The sequence below is a fragment of the Wyeomyia smithii genome, chromosome 2 (assembly GCF_029784165.1).
Source record: "Wyeomyia smithii strain HCP4-BCI-WySm-NY-G18 chromosome 2, ASM2978416v1, whole genome shotgun sequence".
NCBI classification, from domain to species: domain Eukaryota; kingdom Metazoa; phylum Arthropoda; class Insecta; order Diptera; family Culicidae; genus Wyeomyia; species Wyeomyia smithii.
Genome location: NC_073695.1, coordinates 66,125,963 through 66,145,734, shown reverse-complemented (window position 1 = coordinate 66,145,734; position 19,772 = coordinate 66,125,963). Strand labels below are relative to the sequence as shown.

The 19,772-nt window shown below is 39.0% G+C and overlaps 1 protein-coding gene across 12 annotated transcripts in view; it reads right to left on the bottom strand.

Annotated features, from left to right (window-relative positions):
- LOC129725961 (G protein alpha o subunit) overlaps nt 1-19,772 on the bottom strand; it is a 207,414-nt gene that overhangs the window by 149,942 nt on the left and 37,700 nt on the right. Inside the window, exons 1-2 of one of the 12 annotated variants that reach the window (XM_055682433.1) lie at nt 17,216-17,471; nt 2,239-2,801 (exon numbers count right to left, since the gene is read on the bottom strand). The exons of 6 other annotated variants lie outside the window; for them this stretch is intronic. In XM_055682433.1, the coding sequence (XP_055538408.1) occupies nt 2,239-2,356 (118 nt within the window). In that variant the 5' untranslated portion in view covers nt 2,357-2,801; nt 17,216-17,471. Of the gene's footprint in view, nt 1-2,238; nt 2,830-17,215; nt 17,472-19,772 lie in introns of those variants that run through there. 5 more of the 12 variants (XM_055682432.1, XM_055682436.1, XM_055682435.1 and 2 more) reach the window with 5 other exon arrangements.

Sequence of the window (19,772 nt, the reverse complement as noted above, 5' to 3'; positions counted from 1 at the left end):
TAATGCCTTATGGTCTAAAATATCTTATAAGCTAAAGACAAATTTTTTATCCTCGCTGCCGCCGACTACGAGCTGATACTAAATCTAATACTAAAACTAACATGGTTATTTTTTTATCCGAGATTCGTTTCGCTGTTAAATTGGCACTTTGATGCTCTTCAAGTAGCTATAAACATGTAGCATGTATGGCAAGTTTCGCTGAGCGAGGATATCACGAACTGGCACATAGGGCTGTATTCCTCGGGCCCTGAGGGTATCCAAAAGTAGAGATCTGGCGCCGCGGAATTCAGCACACACCCAAACCACGTGTTCAATGTCTTGGTACCCCAATCCACAAACGCAATGATTACTGCTCGCCAGCCCAATACGCAGGAGATGTGCGTCTAACCCGTAGTGGTTGGACATAATCTGAGACATCATGCGAATGAAATCTCGTCCTACATCCAACCCCCGAAACCAAGGTTTGGTGGAAACCTTGGGGATGATGCTGTGTAGCCACCTCCCCAGTTCTCCTTTATCCCACGAGGCCTGCCAGTTGACAAGTGTATTCTGACGTGAAAATTTTTAAAATTCATTGTAGGCAATAGGTCTGTTACTACATTTGATTTGTAAGATGACTGTTTGGGATCTTCGAAGTACTTAAATTCAGTAGCTTTCATTTTGTATAGATCGATAACGGCGCGGACTATTTATTAATAGTCAGAAAGATTGTTTGTTAGTGTAACATCCATTATTGTCGAAGACCGAGTTTACCCCTACAACTCCACGACGGAAAGGAAGGTTTATGTTATTATGTCATCGTGGTAAATGACGGATTTTTATTCATACTTTTAGCCTTTTTTATACACTTACGTTGCCCTTCTATAACGAGCCTCGTTACTCCTGTCAAGTATTAGCAATTATAATCCCCTAGAGAGCTCTCAACTGTGTGTTGCTTTAACTTGTTTTCATTTCCTTTTATCGGCAAAGCAAGAGAAGAACTCTGAGATAAACCCTTGCTTAGTCTCTCTAATAACGAATGATCTGGCTCTACTAAGATTTAAACTCGGGAGACAGAAATTGACATCGTGATTTGGACAAAACACAATTGAAATGAACGCAACATGGATTTTTCAATTTAGGTACGTGGACAGATGTTAAGATTCGGATTGAATATAATCGGAATACGGTTGCTGAAATGGGTATCGCGGGTTAAAAAAATACAATTTAATATGTAGTGAACCATTCATTGTCTTAAAAACATGTTTTTTTACAAAAAAATGTAAAAAGGAAAGGTGAAATCATTTACACACAAGCACGGATAAACAATTAGCATGCCACTTACTCTCAATAGCGGTATTGCCAAAAATAGAAGTGCGGGTGCGGGTTTATTTTGCACTCTTTAATCCCGAGCAACACCAGAAAGCTTCAACTAGTATCCAAAAAAAGAGGAATACTCTATGCATACAAGTTTTAATCAATTTTTAAAGTATGTCGAACGAGTTGGTTTCACAATTTGACGTCGAATATTTACACTTGGACCATTTCATTTGTGTTTTTTCTTGTTTATTCATTAATAATATTTGCAATTTATAACTTCAGTTTAAGTAGTAGAAGATTCACAAAACCCAGCAAATAATAACGTGAGATTTGGACAATATTTTACTAGTTTTAATCATTTTCCAATATCCTAACTTTTGTGGATTTTTGGTCCTATAAAATGAAATATAGTTTGAGCCAATTATGCATGCGGTTGCTGAGTAATAAGAGTTTGAATGTCATTTTTCGATGCAAAAACAGATTTCTCTCCACGGGGATAGGGTTAAGACGTAAGGGCTGAAAAAAAAATAGTTGTTCTTCTTAAATGTATTGTGTGGCTAATGTTTGTTTGAACACTTAGTAACATTTTAAAATGATGTGATTATGGAAATCTATAACACGTCGTCTCTATCGATTTCTATAAGAAGATTTTCGAAGTCTCAAACAGATTTATTTATTTAGGTTTTTTTTCTAAGTAGAGGACTTGAGTAAATTTCATGTTTAGTGTTTGAAATTTTGCATGTTGACTGTAATCTGGATACTTCTAGTGAATATTAAAACGCAAACCGAGCCTGTAAGGTAAAAAATACAAACTTACAAAATAAATATTGTGAACCCTTGAGGCCCACTCGACTGTGAGAGCGATGAGTTCACGCTCGAACTCAAGGCAAACACATTCGCTTCAAGCGGAACATTTCATCGTTCAAAAGTGCAGCTTACCGAGCAGTAACAGTTTGATATCCTTCGCCGCCTGGATGCCGTCTTCCTTGAGGTTCCGTTCGATCAGACGGCTGCGGGCTGCCGCCGCACGCTCCTCAGCCGACTGTGCGCATCCCATAATGCGGATTGCTTCCGTGCAAAACGTTGTGGACGCCTTGGTTGGTTCGGCCAGCCAGCAGCTCGGCCGAAATCACAGATCAAAGGGAAAGAAGTGGTGGCTGGCACGCAACCGTGTCACACCGGTTGTACGTACGGTTTACGGTTTGGCTAGGTTTCGGATGAATTTCCGGCTGCCGACGGCACCGCTCTCGATGCACTCCGATGCACTAACTGTGGCGTAAAAAGACACCACACCACTCTACTCCGACGAGCAACTTTATTTTTTCTTTCTTTCTCGGATCAGAATCAGATTGCCTCTTTAGTGGCGCATCTGAACAACACTAGCAACGGCAACGGTTTTCAGCAGACACACCGTAACTAGACACTTTGGCCACACGATTTGGCATTTTCACTTGCTCCAGTTTACCTGCAAACGTCACACATGAGCTATGAAATGGAAGCTACTATCGATAGATATTTTTATGTGAGTGCCTGCGTCCAGTAAACGATCGTTTTTATGGTAACTTATTCGAAACGAGCGAACATCACTTCAAACTCTTCTACCGACTGAACGTCGTTTCTTTGAGAACGAATTGATTTTAAATGATAATAGATTTTTTACGGTTCACGATCGGCGAAGTGGAATCTATTTATGTGGCATAGAATCGTGAGGAAAATCTACTCTATACTAGCACATTTGATACCCATTCATTTTACCGCATTGCTAATGTACTAAACGGAACAGTATGACCTTTAATGTGATCGATTCATCATCATCATTCGTTCGGCGTCGTTAGTCAGAATAGAAGAAAAAACACGATAGGCGACGGCTTTTCATATTTCAAGTGCATGGCTAAGTCGCCGAAAAAAATGGCTTCTCCCATTAATAATGGCACATTCCAAATTCTTCGCTTACACGGAGGAACTCGAAGAAAAACACTACGAAAACACAAATAACCATGCGGCTCCTTTTGTTCACTGGCCGCGATGGGAACGCATTGTTCTTAGATGCCGTCGAGTTGTTTGTTAAATACATTCACACGGAAACGGTTCAAATCCTTGGTGACAATCGATTGATTCGAAAAGCCAATTCAATTAGCTCCCAAAAACACCCCCGAGCACATGATTTTCGAGTTCGAGTTGGTTCAACATTCTAGACAAATATGCTGGATCCTGTGTTTTCCTTTCCGTCCTTCTGTCTGTCATAACAATCGGAAAAAGTCGTTCAAGACATAAAGTCAACATCATTTTTATGCTTTGCTGCTATGGCCAGAGCAAACAGAATAACTGTTCGGAAGAGGCGCGTTCACCCGGGCAACAACACGACAACGGAGGATTCCTTCCGGCTAACTGCTTCGGTAGGCGATAGCACAGCAACAATGAATGGAATTCCAAGCCAGTAATGAAAAGAAAGTAGTAAAAGTTGCGTAATGAGTTTAGGGCGGGGATCGCTCGGACGATTTTCCCTTGCAAAGAGAAAGAAGAACGATAACTTAGATGGCATTCCAACGACAACTAATTGATGCAGAACGTGAGACTTATCCATGCTACCGCGGGCGGGTGGCCAGGGGGAATACTGATTGAGGGTATTAATGAAGACTGCGCCGATAAAAATGAGATTAGACCAAGGCATATTAGCTTTTTGGTATTTGCATTGTTTGGTATTTCCGGATAACGATAGAAAATAGGTTCAGTTTCGGCATCAACTCATTAAGTGCTTCAATCATGAAGTTGAAAGGAAGGATTGGGATCGTTTTAAAAGTCGCATTGTCAAAAACAGATTAGAAAGTAAACCATATGAACAACCGCTGAAAGCTACAGATGGCTGACTCCGATGCCTGCCTGGGGTATTATTGTAGGATTATATCGCTGCAGATAAGAGGATTTCACTGCCTCGCCAGGGAATCGATAATCAAGACGTTAAATTATGAGCAAGCTTAATATTTGCTACAAAGCTGTAAACTCAGGGAAAAACAACGCAAATTTAACCCAGCAATCAGCAGCAGATCATCAACTGATAATCCACCAGCAAGCGAGGCATGAGCATCACTTTGACCTTGAGGAAGCACGAAGAGACGAGAGTCAGCGTTGGCACTGGAGTGAATCGGTAAACTGTTTCGCGAAGGGTGACCTCCCTTCGTAACAACCGGGAGACAACGACCGAGAGCGTGAAAATACACGACAAGATAGCACGCACACGTTGCGAGGTGGGTGGCGTGGCGAGTTGGTGAGTAAGTGAGTGAGACTTTTTATCTCATTATGAAATCAGAGGCCAAATGTAATATAATCACTTTCCTGCTTTGTACTACAACCCTCGGCCGCTCGGTGGAGCCTACTGAGGGTAAAAAGTTTCCAACCTGCACCAGGCACTTGCAACCTAACTGACTGGATGGCACACATACAGCCATAGCGGAACATTCGATGTTAACGCTCGAGACTGCTGGTATGGTGAAACAGTTAGGCTGCTGTCAGTATGGTTTAAGGTGTTGCTTCTAGAACAAATATTAAAGATTTCTTGACAATTTCTGCGAAATCTCTGCAGTTACCTTTCCGATAAATATTTTATGTTTATACCTCGAGGAAAGAAACAAGTTATAACCTTTAAATATTAATAAAGCTGATAAAAATTTCGAATTCTTTTTATGTCCAAGGTTATAAAACCAAGCAAAGGGGGTGGCAAATATAAATAACACTAAGACGAAAAAAAAAAATATTTTTGATCAAAGTTTGTGTGCAAGTTATGACGTTTGTAACTTGCACTCAAATAATTGTTGTAAAAATATCACTTTATTATTATTTATTTCGCTTGCCTTTTGACGACACTCTCGCTGTCACTGGACTTGTTTGTTGCTAAATTAAGCATTTATGCTGTCGGAAGGCCAATAAAATGAACAAAACGGTTCGAGCTATTTTTTCTTCCCCTTCCAATATTAAAGATTTTTCAAGGGGGGGGGGGGGGGAGACATGAAAAAAAATCAAATTTGTAACGGCCTAAGTATTTCCTAACCATTTCATCATAGTTAAATAATTTATATTTCATAACATTATTTAAATGTTCCTAAAGGAATAGGTAAACACAGGAAATGTTCACAAGAAATCTTTTCTTGAACAGAATGATCCTGTTCTCAAAAAAGAATTTGGTTTAATGGTGTGTAAAGTCCACCCTTATCAATCTCATCATTACACAGCCTTGAAAATACCGATAATTGAGCGTTTTTATCTTTCCAAAAACTGGAAGTCGCCATTTTGGGATTCAAAATGGCAATTTTCGATTTCAAGGTTTTATCCCTGTTCTGAAAACACTAATATCGGCAAGTTTTGGAATATTTGCTTCAGCTTTTCTTAGTTTTTTTTTATAAATTTTCGTCATCTAGGATTTTAAAATGGTATCAGACATCGATTTTCAGTTTCTGAGCATAGATCGCAGGTTCAGAAATACCAATATTCGAAGGTTTTTTAACATTTGTCTTAGTTTTGCAGCTTTGCAGAAACATAAAGTCGCCCATTGGAATTAAAAAATGGCACCAGGCAGTAGTTTTCAGATTTTTAGCGCTGTTTCGGTTCCGAAAACACCACTTTTTGGGAGTGTTTAAGCTTTTTCCTGAGTTTTACCCAGTTTTCCAGAGAATAGAGAACAGTCAACATTTTGGGCTCCAAAATAGCGTTGGACTCACAAAAGGCCCAATATATGATTAAATACCACGTATTTTCTGAAACCGAAAGTCGGCATCTTGAAATCCAAATGTCTTCGAATACCATTTTTCGGTTCCTAAGTATCATTCTGGGACGTTCTAGTAAAAAACTCCTTTAGTGGAAAAATTCCACTAATCGCTTGCACAGGACGCACGCTTTCGACCGCGGTTGACTGTATAATCTGATGCGCTAGCGCTGGGGTCGCACGGTCGCCAGTGGACGGCATCAGAGACGGATGAAAATGCCAACTGGCAGACGGAAGGGTTAGCTGGTCTTACAAAGTAACCAACAGCACTCCAACGTCATTTTCCACGTTTCACTGAGCTGAGTGGGTGAACTTTCGCCATTGTGCTGCGGTGAGTGTATCTGGCAATCATCTCTCGTGTGGTTTGTGGTGTTCAGTTTGGGGCGGCGAGAGCACACGAGAATGTCATTTAAAGAGAGGGAGAGAGAGGGAGCGAAAAAACGTCGACGTCGTCCATTCACTGCCCGCGAAGGGCGGTGGGTGAAATTGTTCGTGCCCGTTTAGTCGCCTTCACCGTCGTTGGTCGACGTATCCCATAAACAGCGTTCATTATTCAGGTCGTAAATTTTCTTCACCACGCGCGCACGCAGCGGATGGAGTGCGCGCGAGGGGTAAACCGCACAATAATGGGAAGTGATTCATCAGAGGTGTTCTCTCAACAGTGTTTGTTGCTTTTTTTTTTTTCGACAAAACGTGTCACCTCACCAAACAGCAAGATTGGTGAGGTACGAAATGCGTGATAATGTTTGATGTGTCGTTTGCATATGAGCTAACATAACTGTTCATTATTACTGCCAAAGACCTTTCTAGCGGGAAATTTTTTGGGCTGGCTTGATTTGAACTTTCGTAATGTTTTATTGCCTAATTTGTATTTTAACGATCTTGATATAAAACTCGATTAGATTAAACATGAATTGATTACATCATTCTAGTGTAATCGTCGCTGAATTTAGATTGGTTTTGTCCAAAAGGAATTTTATTTTTCGGAATAAATTATTTTATTGGCACCCAGGAATCGAATCTCATTCAATGCCTCTAACCATTAAAATAGAATGAAAATATGATGTAAAACGTATATTTTTTACTCATCGTTTGAATTGCAAACCCTATGCGCTTGAGGGTGCGCTCTCATCATTCACAAATTCGATATTTCCACTTCTATTCATCCCAACGGCAGTTTGTTATGCAACTAAAATAAACGCACTGAAATGCTTCTATCATGAAAGCCTTCATTTTTCCATATAACGATGTAGCGCATAATACCGTACAGAATCTCTTGATAATCTAACTAACACATTTCGATGATCATTGATAACATTTTGAAACAAATTTTGTCGTGAATTTGGTAAAAATACATAAAAAATTATAATTTCTGTTAAGCATCATTATTTGTCGCGAAATTGCAAAAAAAAATCGTTTTATTTGTTTAACATGAGTTTTTATTAAAAGTACAAAAACGAAAAATTATTCGTCCCAATTTTACATTTTTTCAAAGAAAAAAAATTTCGGAATTGAATTTTGATCCATTCGAGTACCTTATTAGGAAACTCGATAGCCACTTTCGCCAAATAGTAAATATTATATGTAAAAAGGGTTTTCTTAATCAGGAAAAGAACATATTTCAAGCTTACAATAAACTTAGAGTATACATTTCTCGTAAAATGATGCTTGATGAAGAATCATAGTACAAGGCATGAGTACCTACTCTATTTATTGTTTAATTGATCCACTAATCATTTTACGGACGTGAATGACGTGATGTTTTTTTTGTGATACATGAAATATGGTAGAAACCGGTCGAAGGGTCAAAAAGTAACATATTTTTGTAGATTTTCAGCATTTAAGAATATTTGAAAAATAACATAATAAAGTACCTCAAACGCAACTTTTGCATGATTCATATACCTGTCAAAGTTAACCCTTGCATGCCCGGTGCAATTTTTTATATTTTCGAAAAATTCTTCTAACTCAGTCAAAACTCAATCAAATTTGATCAAACAAGTTTCCAAATAACAAAAAAAAAGTGTTGAATTTACTTAAAGTAATCTTAGTTGAGGGTTAGTTACGCTAAATTTGGAGAAGTGAGTAAAGTTTGATAAAAGCTCAAAAAATGTAATTTTCAACAATGATCATTCCATACCATTAAAAAAATACTGATTAATTCGCAGGAAACCACAACGATTATAATTTCAGAGCTAGTTTTTGAGCTTTTGCAATGACCGAATTGAATTCGGTCTAACGACGATAAAAAAAGAGCAAATTTAGCAACAAGCGGCTCGTGAACCAAAATAAACAAATTTTAACCTTTTTCGTTTCCAAACTAGCTGTAAATGATATTTTTCAGTACAGAAATCATCATTTATCTTTAGCATATCGAAAAAAAGCACATTGCCATAAGAATGTATGGATTTAAAAGGTGATCAATTTCACCCCAATTTACCTCATAGTACCTTATAGAATTATCGAATTTATTTCATGAAGTAGACGATAGAAATTTCACCAATAGCCATAGAGGTTTACTGGAGCACAGACCAGTACTTGATTTGAAATTATACTATTTCGGTAAAAATGTACATGAAACTAGTTAATTGGAAATTGTTATAAAAGATGGTCAATTTCACCCCGTTCCATGGTAATAAAATAAAGAGTGAGATAAATGATCGTGAGTTTAAAATCGAAAAATCTTTGTACATTAACGTCAGCAAATCAAAATTTTATTCAGCAAATTAAAAAAGCTTTGAAATTCTGGTAATAAAAAGGATATAAACATCTCGTATAGTTTATTATTGTAATTTAGTCCCAATTACCTAACCTTGTCAGTTTAATTCAAAACAACTCCAAAATTATCAATTGAGTTATAGAAGTATTTGGGAAAGTTTTTCCATTTTTACAAATAACCATAGAATAGATCTAAACTTTTCTGCAATCGGCTGCAAATGAAACGAAACTTTTTTCATTTTAGGAAACATGATTTTGTACTTTTATAAATCAAACGTCGGGACTATTAATAATGATAAAAAACATTTTTAGCATCTAAACAATTTATTAGAACGGTATTGTGTCTTCGGTAAAGTTATAGATAAAAATTTTGTCCTTTCAAAAAAATATACACTGCAAAAAAAATTGAAAAATATAAATTCAGTTCTTCTGACAATTATATTATGTTTTACTAGCTAACCCGGCAAACTTCGTTCCGCTTATTTTTGTGCTTATTTTAATAATTTTAGACATTCCAAATTCATTGATTCCTTGTGATTTCAGTTATTTTCGTTGTTATCTAGAAACTGGGTCAATGCTTGGCTTCTTTACATCATTTTGATTACGGAAACATCCATATGTAGTAGTATGTATTCGGTTATTTTCGGCTGTTTCCCAGAAGAATTTTTCAGAAACCGGACGCGCCATCTCGGATTTTGAAATGGCATTAGAAGACAATTTCTGGCCCCTGAGCGTCATTCTGGTTTGAGTTATACCCTTATTGGGGGGTATTTGGTAATTTTCCGCTGTTCTTTAGAAACTGGAAGTCGTCATATTGGATTTCAAAATTGCATTTGGAGATGATTTCTGGCCTCTGAGCGTCATTCTGGTTAAAGTAACACACATGTTGGATGGTAGTTGGTCATATTCAACTATTTTCTAGAAACCGGAAGTCGCCATCTCGAATTTCAAAATGGCATTTCGAGACAATTTCCAGCCTCTGAGCGTCATTCTGGTTAAAGAAACACTCATATTGGGTGGTTTTTTTTTGCTTCAATAACCGCACAAAAAATGATCCTTACTCTCTCAAAATCAAGTTCAGACGGTCATTTCAAGGAGATCTGAAATTCAATAGGAGAGCGAGTGAGTGTAAAATACGTCCGTTGTCGATACTTAAAATAAAAAGATATGGTCTCGTTTCTGGTTCTTTAGTTGTGTATCTGTTATCCCTTACTTAAACGCATAGAATTTTGAGTAAGAATCCCCAGGATACCTTTAACTCGGTGACGGAATCGTGAAAGGAATCGCAATCACGATTCGAAGGATTCCCACTCAGGATTCTTATTCAAGAATCCTAGAGCCATATACAGGGCATTCCTGAGGATTCTTTTTTCAGGAATCCTTTTCAAAGACGCTCACGAATCCAATGTGAGGAATCCTAGAGAATTTATGCGAATCGTATGTGTTCGTCCGGGATGTGCTGAAATGGTCGAATACCATCTAATAAGAAAAAAATATTCTCAGAACAGGGATGATGCTCAGCGATCGAAAATCAACTTAAGACGCCATTTTCAAGTTCAAGATGCCACTTTATACAGGGCCGTACATAAACATCATACAAAATAATCACAATTCCCTAACTTATCACCGGAAACACATTTTCATGATTCTACGCAAGGTTACCAGTACGCCAGATAAATCTGGATTTTGCCAAATTTTTGTTCGGCGCCAGACAAACAGATAAACCTCAGAATCTGCCAGATATTTGGAAATGAGACATATTTTTGCCGGATTTCATTGGAAACTAAACCAAACTTCGAAACACGAGACCGAACGGAAAATTTGGGAACAAGCAGGCCCGAATATTCGACAAGGCTCTGTCGTCTTTACACAAAGACGGCTCAAAAATGAACAATTCAACAGGAGGATATAAATGGGCCAGAAATAAGTATTTCGATACCAATGGGTCGTTGGCCTACAGTGTTTCAGACTAAAATATCTTTGAATGTGCACAAATATGTTTGGCTAGAAAGTATGCATTTTCTTCGATAACCAAGCAGCACTAAACGCATTGGAAGTCTTCACATGTACTTCTAAGCTAGTATGGGAATGCATCCTTTCACTAAAACAACTGGCAGAAAGGAACCAAGTCAAGTTATTCTGGGTTCCGGGTCATTGTGGAGTGGAAGGTAATGAAAAAACCGATACGTTAGCCAGGCAGGGTTCATACTCCGATTTCATGGGCCCAGAACCATTCTGCGGGGTATCATCAAGCGCCCTGAAAGCAGAATTGAAAACCTGGAAACATCGGACAATACAAGAGAATTCGATATGCTCTGAAGAGCTACGCCAGTCGAAACGCTTTACAACACCAAACGTGAAAAAAAAGTTAAAGGGTATGTGCTTGAGTGCACAAACGTAGGCTTGACGTGGGACTATGGTGGGTGTAAAGATTTAATTCTGCCATAGCCATAAAATATAACACACACCAAACGTACAAATACCATACACAACATTCTATGAACACTTCACAAAAAAACACATACACCTGTCATAAACCATAGCATACAAACTAATAGAAAGAATAATTAACTTGTTGCCAATAAAAGTATTTTGTCATAAATAAATTTACCTCGAATGAATGCATTTTTGCACACACATGTTATACACACATACACGTTATACACACACACGCTACTCACATTGCACACGCTCCTCAGACACACCCACGCTACTTACATACACACACACATACACACACATGCACACACATGCACACACGCACGCTAACGCTACTTTCTCTCTCACACACACAGACACACACTACACACTACTCTCACACACACAAACACACACACACACTACTCAAACATACACACACTACTCACACACACACAGACACACACACAGACACACACTACACACTACTCACACACACACACTACTCACACACCACATACACACTACTCACACACACACACACACACTACTCACACACACACACACACACACACTACTCACACACACACTACTAACACACACACACGCTACCGCTACTCACACACACACATACACACGCTAACGCTACTCACATACACACGCTAACGCCACTTTCTCTCTCTCTCTCTCACACACACACAAACACACTAACACACACACACACACACACATACACATACACACGCTAACGCTACTCTTTCACACACACACACACACACACACGCTAACACTCCTTACACACATACACACGCTAACGCTATTCACACACACATACACACGCTAACGCTCACGTCCAGTTTCGGGCTGTATTCCAACAACGATATCTGAATTAGATTACCACTGGTGGGGTCCAACTCAGATCGAAGGGAGGCCGAACTGTTCGCTTTGACGGTCGACCGGGGAATGAGCTTCTCTCAACACGGAATGTCCTTTTATAGCGTCACTCAGTGTGGGGAACAGGCTTGTAAACGGTCACCATTTTCATTTGATCTCGCTTCCTTAGCGTGCGTCACAGTCGGCTTTCGCTCGTAAATGTAAAACAACCAAACCATCGCCGCGCAGCTCACAGAAAGAAAAGGATAGTCAAACGACACTCGCGTATCAAAGAAAACACACTGTCAATCGTTTAGCGATGTTATTTCGGCCTATTTCTGTCTACTTCGTTCATTTATGTTGAGAAATATTATTACAAGATCAATGATATAAATAATTTCCAGAATACACGCACTCAACGCGCGTAATTCTAATTTCTAGAAAAAATGTCAAAATACGTTTGAGGAAAATAACGCCGTGATGGCGATACTCATTTGACATGTTTGTTTAAGAATGTATTCTGACAGCGAGCCTTGGTAGCGTCAGAGGAAGAAGAAGACGATTATCGCAGTGAAAAGTGGTTCTACCGTGACCATTTCGAAGCCTGGTGGGGAACTTGGGTGATTGGGGGAAGAACCAATCACGTGGAAGCATCTCTGCTTTCTTTCATCGTCGCTTATGCTGGGTAATGGATGCGATGCCAATTGGCTGGCATTGTTAGCCAATGACTGAATGCGTGAAATCATTTCGTCTATGTTTTTGAAGTCTGCGTTAGGGAAATATACCAATCGTATGAAAAATGTATGTGGATATTCGACCTTCAAACTTTCCCGCAATTTTCACGGAGTAATAAGAAAATGACAACTAAAATTATCATGTTATACAAATCTTGTGTGTTTTCGCTTTCCAACGGTATATTAACTATTGAAATCGTAACAGTTGTTTGAGCGCTATTAGCATCTAAAATCTTCCATTCCGCCAACCAAAAACGTTACATGTTCAATCCAGTTTTCCCAGAATGTACCTTAGTATAGTGAAGAAAGACGTAGTCCCACGTCAAAAAGTTTAAACAAAAAAAAATTAAGCACAATAACAGATCTGTTCACCGGACATTGTCCAAGTAAGAATCACCTAAAACAAATTGGTCAGTCAGATGACGAGATTTGTCGCCTCTGCGGGTTCGAATGTGAAACCGTAGAACATTTGCTCTGCCAATGCAGTGCAATAATACAGCGCAGAATAAGAGCCTTTGGAAAAGAAACTTATGGATCCTTGTGAGGTCTGGTCTGACTGGGAGAAAGGGTGCGATATGACAAGGACGATCACTTCTATCAATAGTGATATGTCTGCCACGAGTACCTAGACTAAAGAAGAGGCATACCACAAAAGATCAAAACAATGGTCGCAGTGGTCTAAATCTTACAAAAAAAAAACCAAAATTAATCCACCTAGCGGTGAGACCCAGCCCTTCTCTTCCGAACTTATTATTTATTTGAATAGATTTGCATGAAATAATAGAAAAAAATACAGCTTGATAATTTCTGCAGGATATATTTTTCACTCTAAATAACGGATTTCTGGTTGCCAGAAGCATGACTATACCGAACATTACATACAGAAAAAGCACAGCTCGTCGAACTGAGTCGAGTGATATATGCCATTTGGCCCTTTGGAGCACTTTTATATCTTTGGTTTTGCAAGTGATTGCTATACCTTTCTAGGAAAAAGGCAAAACGTGGTGTTAGTGTGCGTACAGTTTTGAGTATTTTGAATTGAATTTATCTTATCAATCCAACCACTCGGAAAACTGCGGTCTTCAGAAAACTTGTTGAGAAGGTCACAAGTTTTAGTTTATGGATAGCTTGGTTGAAAATTGAACCATTACGTCGTGCCAGTGTGCGTTTAGTTCTGAGTGTTGTGAAATTATTTTATCCCTGACTTTCTGAATGAATTTGCTGAAGACCGCAACTTTCCAGGAAGTCGGAACCGGAAGAAAACCAGCATTCTGCACTAAACTGGCTACCAACCAGAAGCTCTTGATCTTTTGAACAGATTTGCTGAAGACTGCAGTTATTTAGGAAGAGAAGTTAAGATCAAAGACGACGAATTTCCGGGAAGATTAATAGGTTAAACGAATAATCCGAGATATCACGACTAATAGGTTGAACAAAATAAAATCAAATCAGTTATCCGAAACAACAACTTGGCTGAAACATTTTTCTTTCATAATCCTAAGTTCATAGGTCTATGCCATATGTGATTTCAGCCGGTGTATTTAAAATAACCGAATTTATTCATGAAATAGCAAAAAAAATGCATGTAAAATAAATTACATGCGCATGAGCATAAATGCATATTTAGACCAGTATTACTACAAAATTCGTGCTTTTCACATAACTGTACAATCGTTATGACATTTTGGACACGCTCTTTCTAATAACTAGAAAATAATTTTGCAATCAGGAGAAGTTAGAAGTTGAGGGTCAAAGATAAGTCAATAATAAAAACAATGATGAAACACTTCTCAGCGTTGGATTGCCAGATAGCAACAGATTTATATAACACTCTACACTGCTAGCTACCGACCATACTCAGGCTGAGTAGTTAGAGAACCTCAATTGTTCGATAGTTACTAAATTTGTTATCTAACAGTATAGATTCTAGTATTGTGTATGATTCAAAAAGTTGAAAAATAATGCTATTAACACAAATGTAACCATTGGAAAATGGTTTTTCGCAATAGATTATGGAACTAATATAGAAGGCATTCAACCTTTTTAAGTTTTTGTTGCACAAAACAAACATTGAACATGAACATTGAACATTTAGGCATTGCCATCAAAGTATGAGGTATGGAGGCAGACTTATCGCATAACTACAGTATTACGATGCAATTCAGGAGGACCCACATTGAATAAATCTTATCCAATTTCTGGTTGTCCCTTAGTGTCAGTTGTTTCCTTAATCATGACAGATCGTGTATTTTCTTCAACGGTATTGAAAATAAAACAAATAAATTCAACTAAAATGTTGGAGAGCGTATATAATATATTTTGATATTGGTACCAATTTAAGTAAGCACTCTACAGCAAGGTACCCTTTTAACGTCATATAAGTTTTTGGTTGTTCCAGTAAGCAGTGCAACTTCCGCATGCAAATAATAAGCTTCTCTCGAACAATTTATTACTTCCGTTTCAACAACACAAAAGGGTAACACAAAAATCCCTTCCTAACAAATTTGAATGCAGTTTTTTCAGCAAATGCCTTCATGGCTGGTGCAGTAAACAGCAGGACTCTGTTGCGAGTAGAAGTTGCGTGTTGCACGCAAAAGTTCAAGGCCCTAAAGGTACAGGTTCTAGCTTGGCTGAAATGTTGCAGCACACAGTCGAATTGAGCGCTAAAAATGTAAAGTTTGAAGGTCTACCGACTTAATAACTTCACAGTATAACTCAACTAATCAAGTTATTGTTCATAACCAATTGCAGATCATTCCCCAATATAGCTGAATGATTGGGTTGCGGCAACAATTACAACCATTACTATGTGAACCAGAAAAAAATTATTCTGTAAGTTCACAAGAACATTCCACTGCTGTTGAATATTATTCGGTCACTATTAATGGGTTTTAAACCAATTGAAATAAGCAAAATTGTCGATTCAAAATCTAAGCGATGGAGCATATTCGGTTTGGCCAGGCCAATTCTTCACAACGTCCCACCCAAGCTGATTTACCGAGTATAACATCGCAATTGTTGTGTCTATAGCATATCTTATATCGGACACAAACCAGCAGGAAAAATGGAAAAATATTTGCACTGCGATTGCAGCTAGATATCAACAGTTGCAAAAGTCTGCCAACTTATTTCCGCTCTCCAAACAGATACCAGTTGAACCCTCTGGCACTTCATATCATAATAATTGGACTAAAAATAGCATTTTTCCTGGGCTGCTAGTGTTCCGTCGTCTGTCGGTTGATTCATCGGTTTCGGGACGGGACCAGCAATAAATGGCAACAACCGTCATCGCTTGCAGGCAGCTGGTGATAATTGATTTTTCCAGCACGCTTTCCAGTTGGTTAGTAAGCACCGTGCTGTGATGCTTATCAATGAAAATTGGAACGTCTCGCTGTGAGTGTGTGTGAGGGGGATGAAAAATAGTGACGATTGTGCAATTGTGACCGGCAGGGTCAAAATTCAATTCAAATCACTCTGTAGCGACGGTGAAATCCATGAGCAGTCGATGGTTCAATGCAAAAGTTCAATGACACTTTGGCTGCAGCATGCTATCGAAAGAAATAGCAAGGATATTTTCTTCTACACGTCTTCTTGGGAAAACTTTTAGCCACACAAAAGAAGAAGATTAATGAAAATGTTTTCCTACACCGATCATCACGTGAAACTATCATTATCTAATAAAAACGCGGTTGATGTTCGAAAAGCTAAATAGCATACCTATCATAAATTTGAATGACACCGAACAGAGCACCGTTGTTGGGTTGTCACGCGAGCAACTAACCGATATCGGTTGTAGTAGGTACACAACTGGACGAAAAAACAGACCACCACCACCATCATCACAATCATCATCACCCAACCACCCCACGGGGGGCTGTCTCGCAGCCAACTTGGATTTCATCCGACACGTCATTTTTTGCGCACAGTACGAACGAACATCGGTCGGTCGGAAGCCGTCCTCATCCGAGATGACGAGGATGAAGCGTGGAGAAAGAAAAATCAATACGAGCGTGTGTGTGAATCAGTCGGATTTGCAGGGGGAAAACAGTGGGCATCGGTATGGGAAATCGTGTATTGTGAAAAATACCGCAGCTCCATTCGAGCAGCAAGAAACAGTTCTGCCGTTCACAGTACTAGAACCCAGGGCGAGGCTGAAGTGTGATGTTCGACAACGTTTCCGTCCTCCATCGTGTTTGTCTGTTTCGGTACACTGATTACAATATGGGAACTCCAGACAGCATCGCAATCTCACTCAGGGACAACTTTTCACGAGCCCTGCACATTAATGCGTTCCCAACAGATCCTTGAAGTGCTGACTTTTCACCATGTCAAGCTTTTCCGGGTACGAATTTAGGTGCTCTGAAGGTGAAAACACGAGTTTTACTTCTTTTTGTTTTCACTGCTCACACGAACTCACTGCCTGTATCCGGGGTGAAATCGATCCTTGCCAAGCAAAATCCTAGCGTTGATTTTTCACCTTTTTCCACCTCGCAATGCACTGCAAACCAACTGGAACCACTTTACACCTGTTTGAATGACCAATTGCTGTAAAATAGAACTACTTTTGCACTCTGATTGCCAGGAATACCACTGAATTTTCTTTATCGTGCAGGGAATTTTCCAATATCATAAGCCACGGGAGAGAACTAAAACAAAACTGGAGCCGCCCTAAAAAGCTCGATAATCCAGAGCGAGAAAATTCGTCCGAATCGCCGAAAGTCAACACGAATACATGCGACGTGAGACGAGCTCCAGCAGGCTGAGAATGTACACTCCGATGTAGAGCAAATCCGAACCAAGAGAATGTCGACATCTCGTAGGAATTCAATGGTCACCCACGAGCAGCCAGTGGCTGTTGTTTCTCTGTGCGTCCGTCACCCTGAGGGAAACTGAGAGCGGGAATTCGATGAACCGATGAATATCGTGCGACAAGATTCATGAGCGGGGTTTAATGTGAGTGACCGTTACTACGCATAGTTAAACCTTGTACGGTTGATAGGTGGTCATAATTATAGCTCCCTATAACAGTTTGGGTCAATTCCCATTTGTTCTGACATTCATATGTTCATACTGAAGTAGTTAAAATTCATTCAAATATTTTGACACGATTCATGGATTAATATAAACGTTCTGTTAGAGTTACTACTAATTCTCACTAAATTTCAGCAATTAAATTTACAGACTTTCTGTTCTGGTTCTCCAATATGCCATTTGAAATCGAGCGAAAACAATGATCTAGTCTTGTCTTGTCTACACTAACACAGCCAGTACTTGAAAGGATCCTGGAAAATGATATCCACCATTAAAAAAAATTATTTCCATACATTTTTCTTGTCAACGGCCAGGCCTACTGTGTAGCGCAATATAATACAATACAATCTAAGAACGGGGACAATCCGTACTAACCGATCCGTATGTAAGAAGTAATATACCTGATTCGTTGGGAGTGGTGAAGCTAAAGTCAACAAAGGAGTGTACTTTTCCTTTGTTGACTAATCTCCTGGGATGGAACATAGGTATTACGGTGGGGAAAAGTGATCAATTTTCCAGAACCAGGTTTTTTTTGGTTCCATTTGGGGCCCCAAACAATCCTAAACTTACCGGAGGCCGATTGCTTTTGTCTCCGCTTGGCGCATTGCATTTCAAATTTGTATGGAAATTTGTATGGGAAAACCTAATTTTTTGCATTTCCCTTTCTGGGGAGCTCAGCCCAGCATTATTAATGCACTACACTTCGTAAAAGTAAAGCATTTTAGATGCTTAACAACCTTGCTGAAGCTACTAAAGAGCTAGGATGTCCTAAAAAAAATGCTATAGCCGTTCAAAGTTGAGTATGTCGAATCAAATGCTGAAAATCATTTTTTTTTGCCAACACTGCCAGTGTACCGGCGTCAGTAGGATTGCTATCAGAAGTAACCTTTCGTATGAGAGCTTCGTAGCCGCAAGGTTACAGAGTTCGCTTTGAAAAGCGAGTGGTCGTGGGTTCGAATCTTAGTAGAATCAGGCCATTTGGTTGTCAAAGGACTTTAACATGGGTTCATTCTCAGGCTCTCTACTACATACCCTTCCTTCGAGCTGAATTCTATAGTAGCACAGAACGGAAGGTCATCTGTGATTTGAAAACTGCAGAGTGCTCAGTGAATTTTGCAGCGCTCCCTTGTGGTGGAAAGAACGCATTTTACACGGAAAATAAATAGAATTTATACTTCTTTTATTGACATCTGTCATACACACTGGTATAAATCTGCCAAGCGAAAACACTACAGGTGCACTCTTTTAATGCGGTTATGTGTTTATTCTATATTATTACTTTTAAATTCTCTCAAGTTTACCAGCAATAATGGTTATCACAAGCATTTGAAAGATGTTTTATAGTACACTTTTGACGTATGAGTACGAATCATATAATCGATCTGGAAATTTGCAAATTTTTACTACTGAAAGGTAAGGGGATGAAAGCAATATTTAAATTGCGTCCGTCACGAAAAGTGATTAGGATTCGAATGCTCATTGAATCTGCGATCTCGAACCGTCCCAGATGGTCTCGAGGTACGATGCAAGCCTACCAAGCCAATTGTCGTAGGTTCGAGTTTCGGCTCAGAAGAGACTGTTAGTGTCAGACTGACACTGTCAGTAGGATCGTAGTGCTAGCCCCGCAATTGTCCTGTACACTCAAACAGTTGGATGCGAAGTTGGTGTATAACAAAATGTCGAGTTCCGATTTAGAATGTAGTAGCAAGGCTTTGCTGTGCTTTAGAATCTGCGATTTACATAGTATCGCTGCACCAGAGAGATTGCATATGCTATTCGCTAAATCCTTTGTACTACCATTGAAAAGAAGATATTGGTTACATCCACATAATGTGAAAGATTATTCTAAGACTTATTTCAATTTAATATAAAAGTGTTCTAAATTAGTTTCGCTTCGACGCATATTGATTTTGTGGAATAGAACTACTTTTTCGTGTGCATTT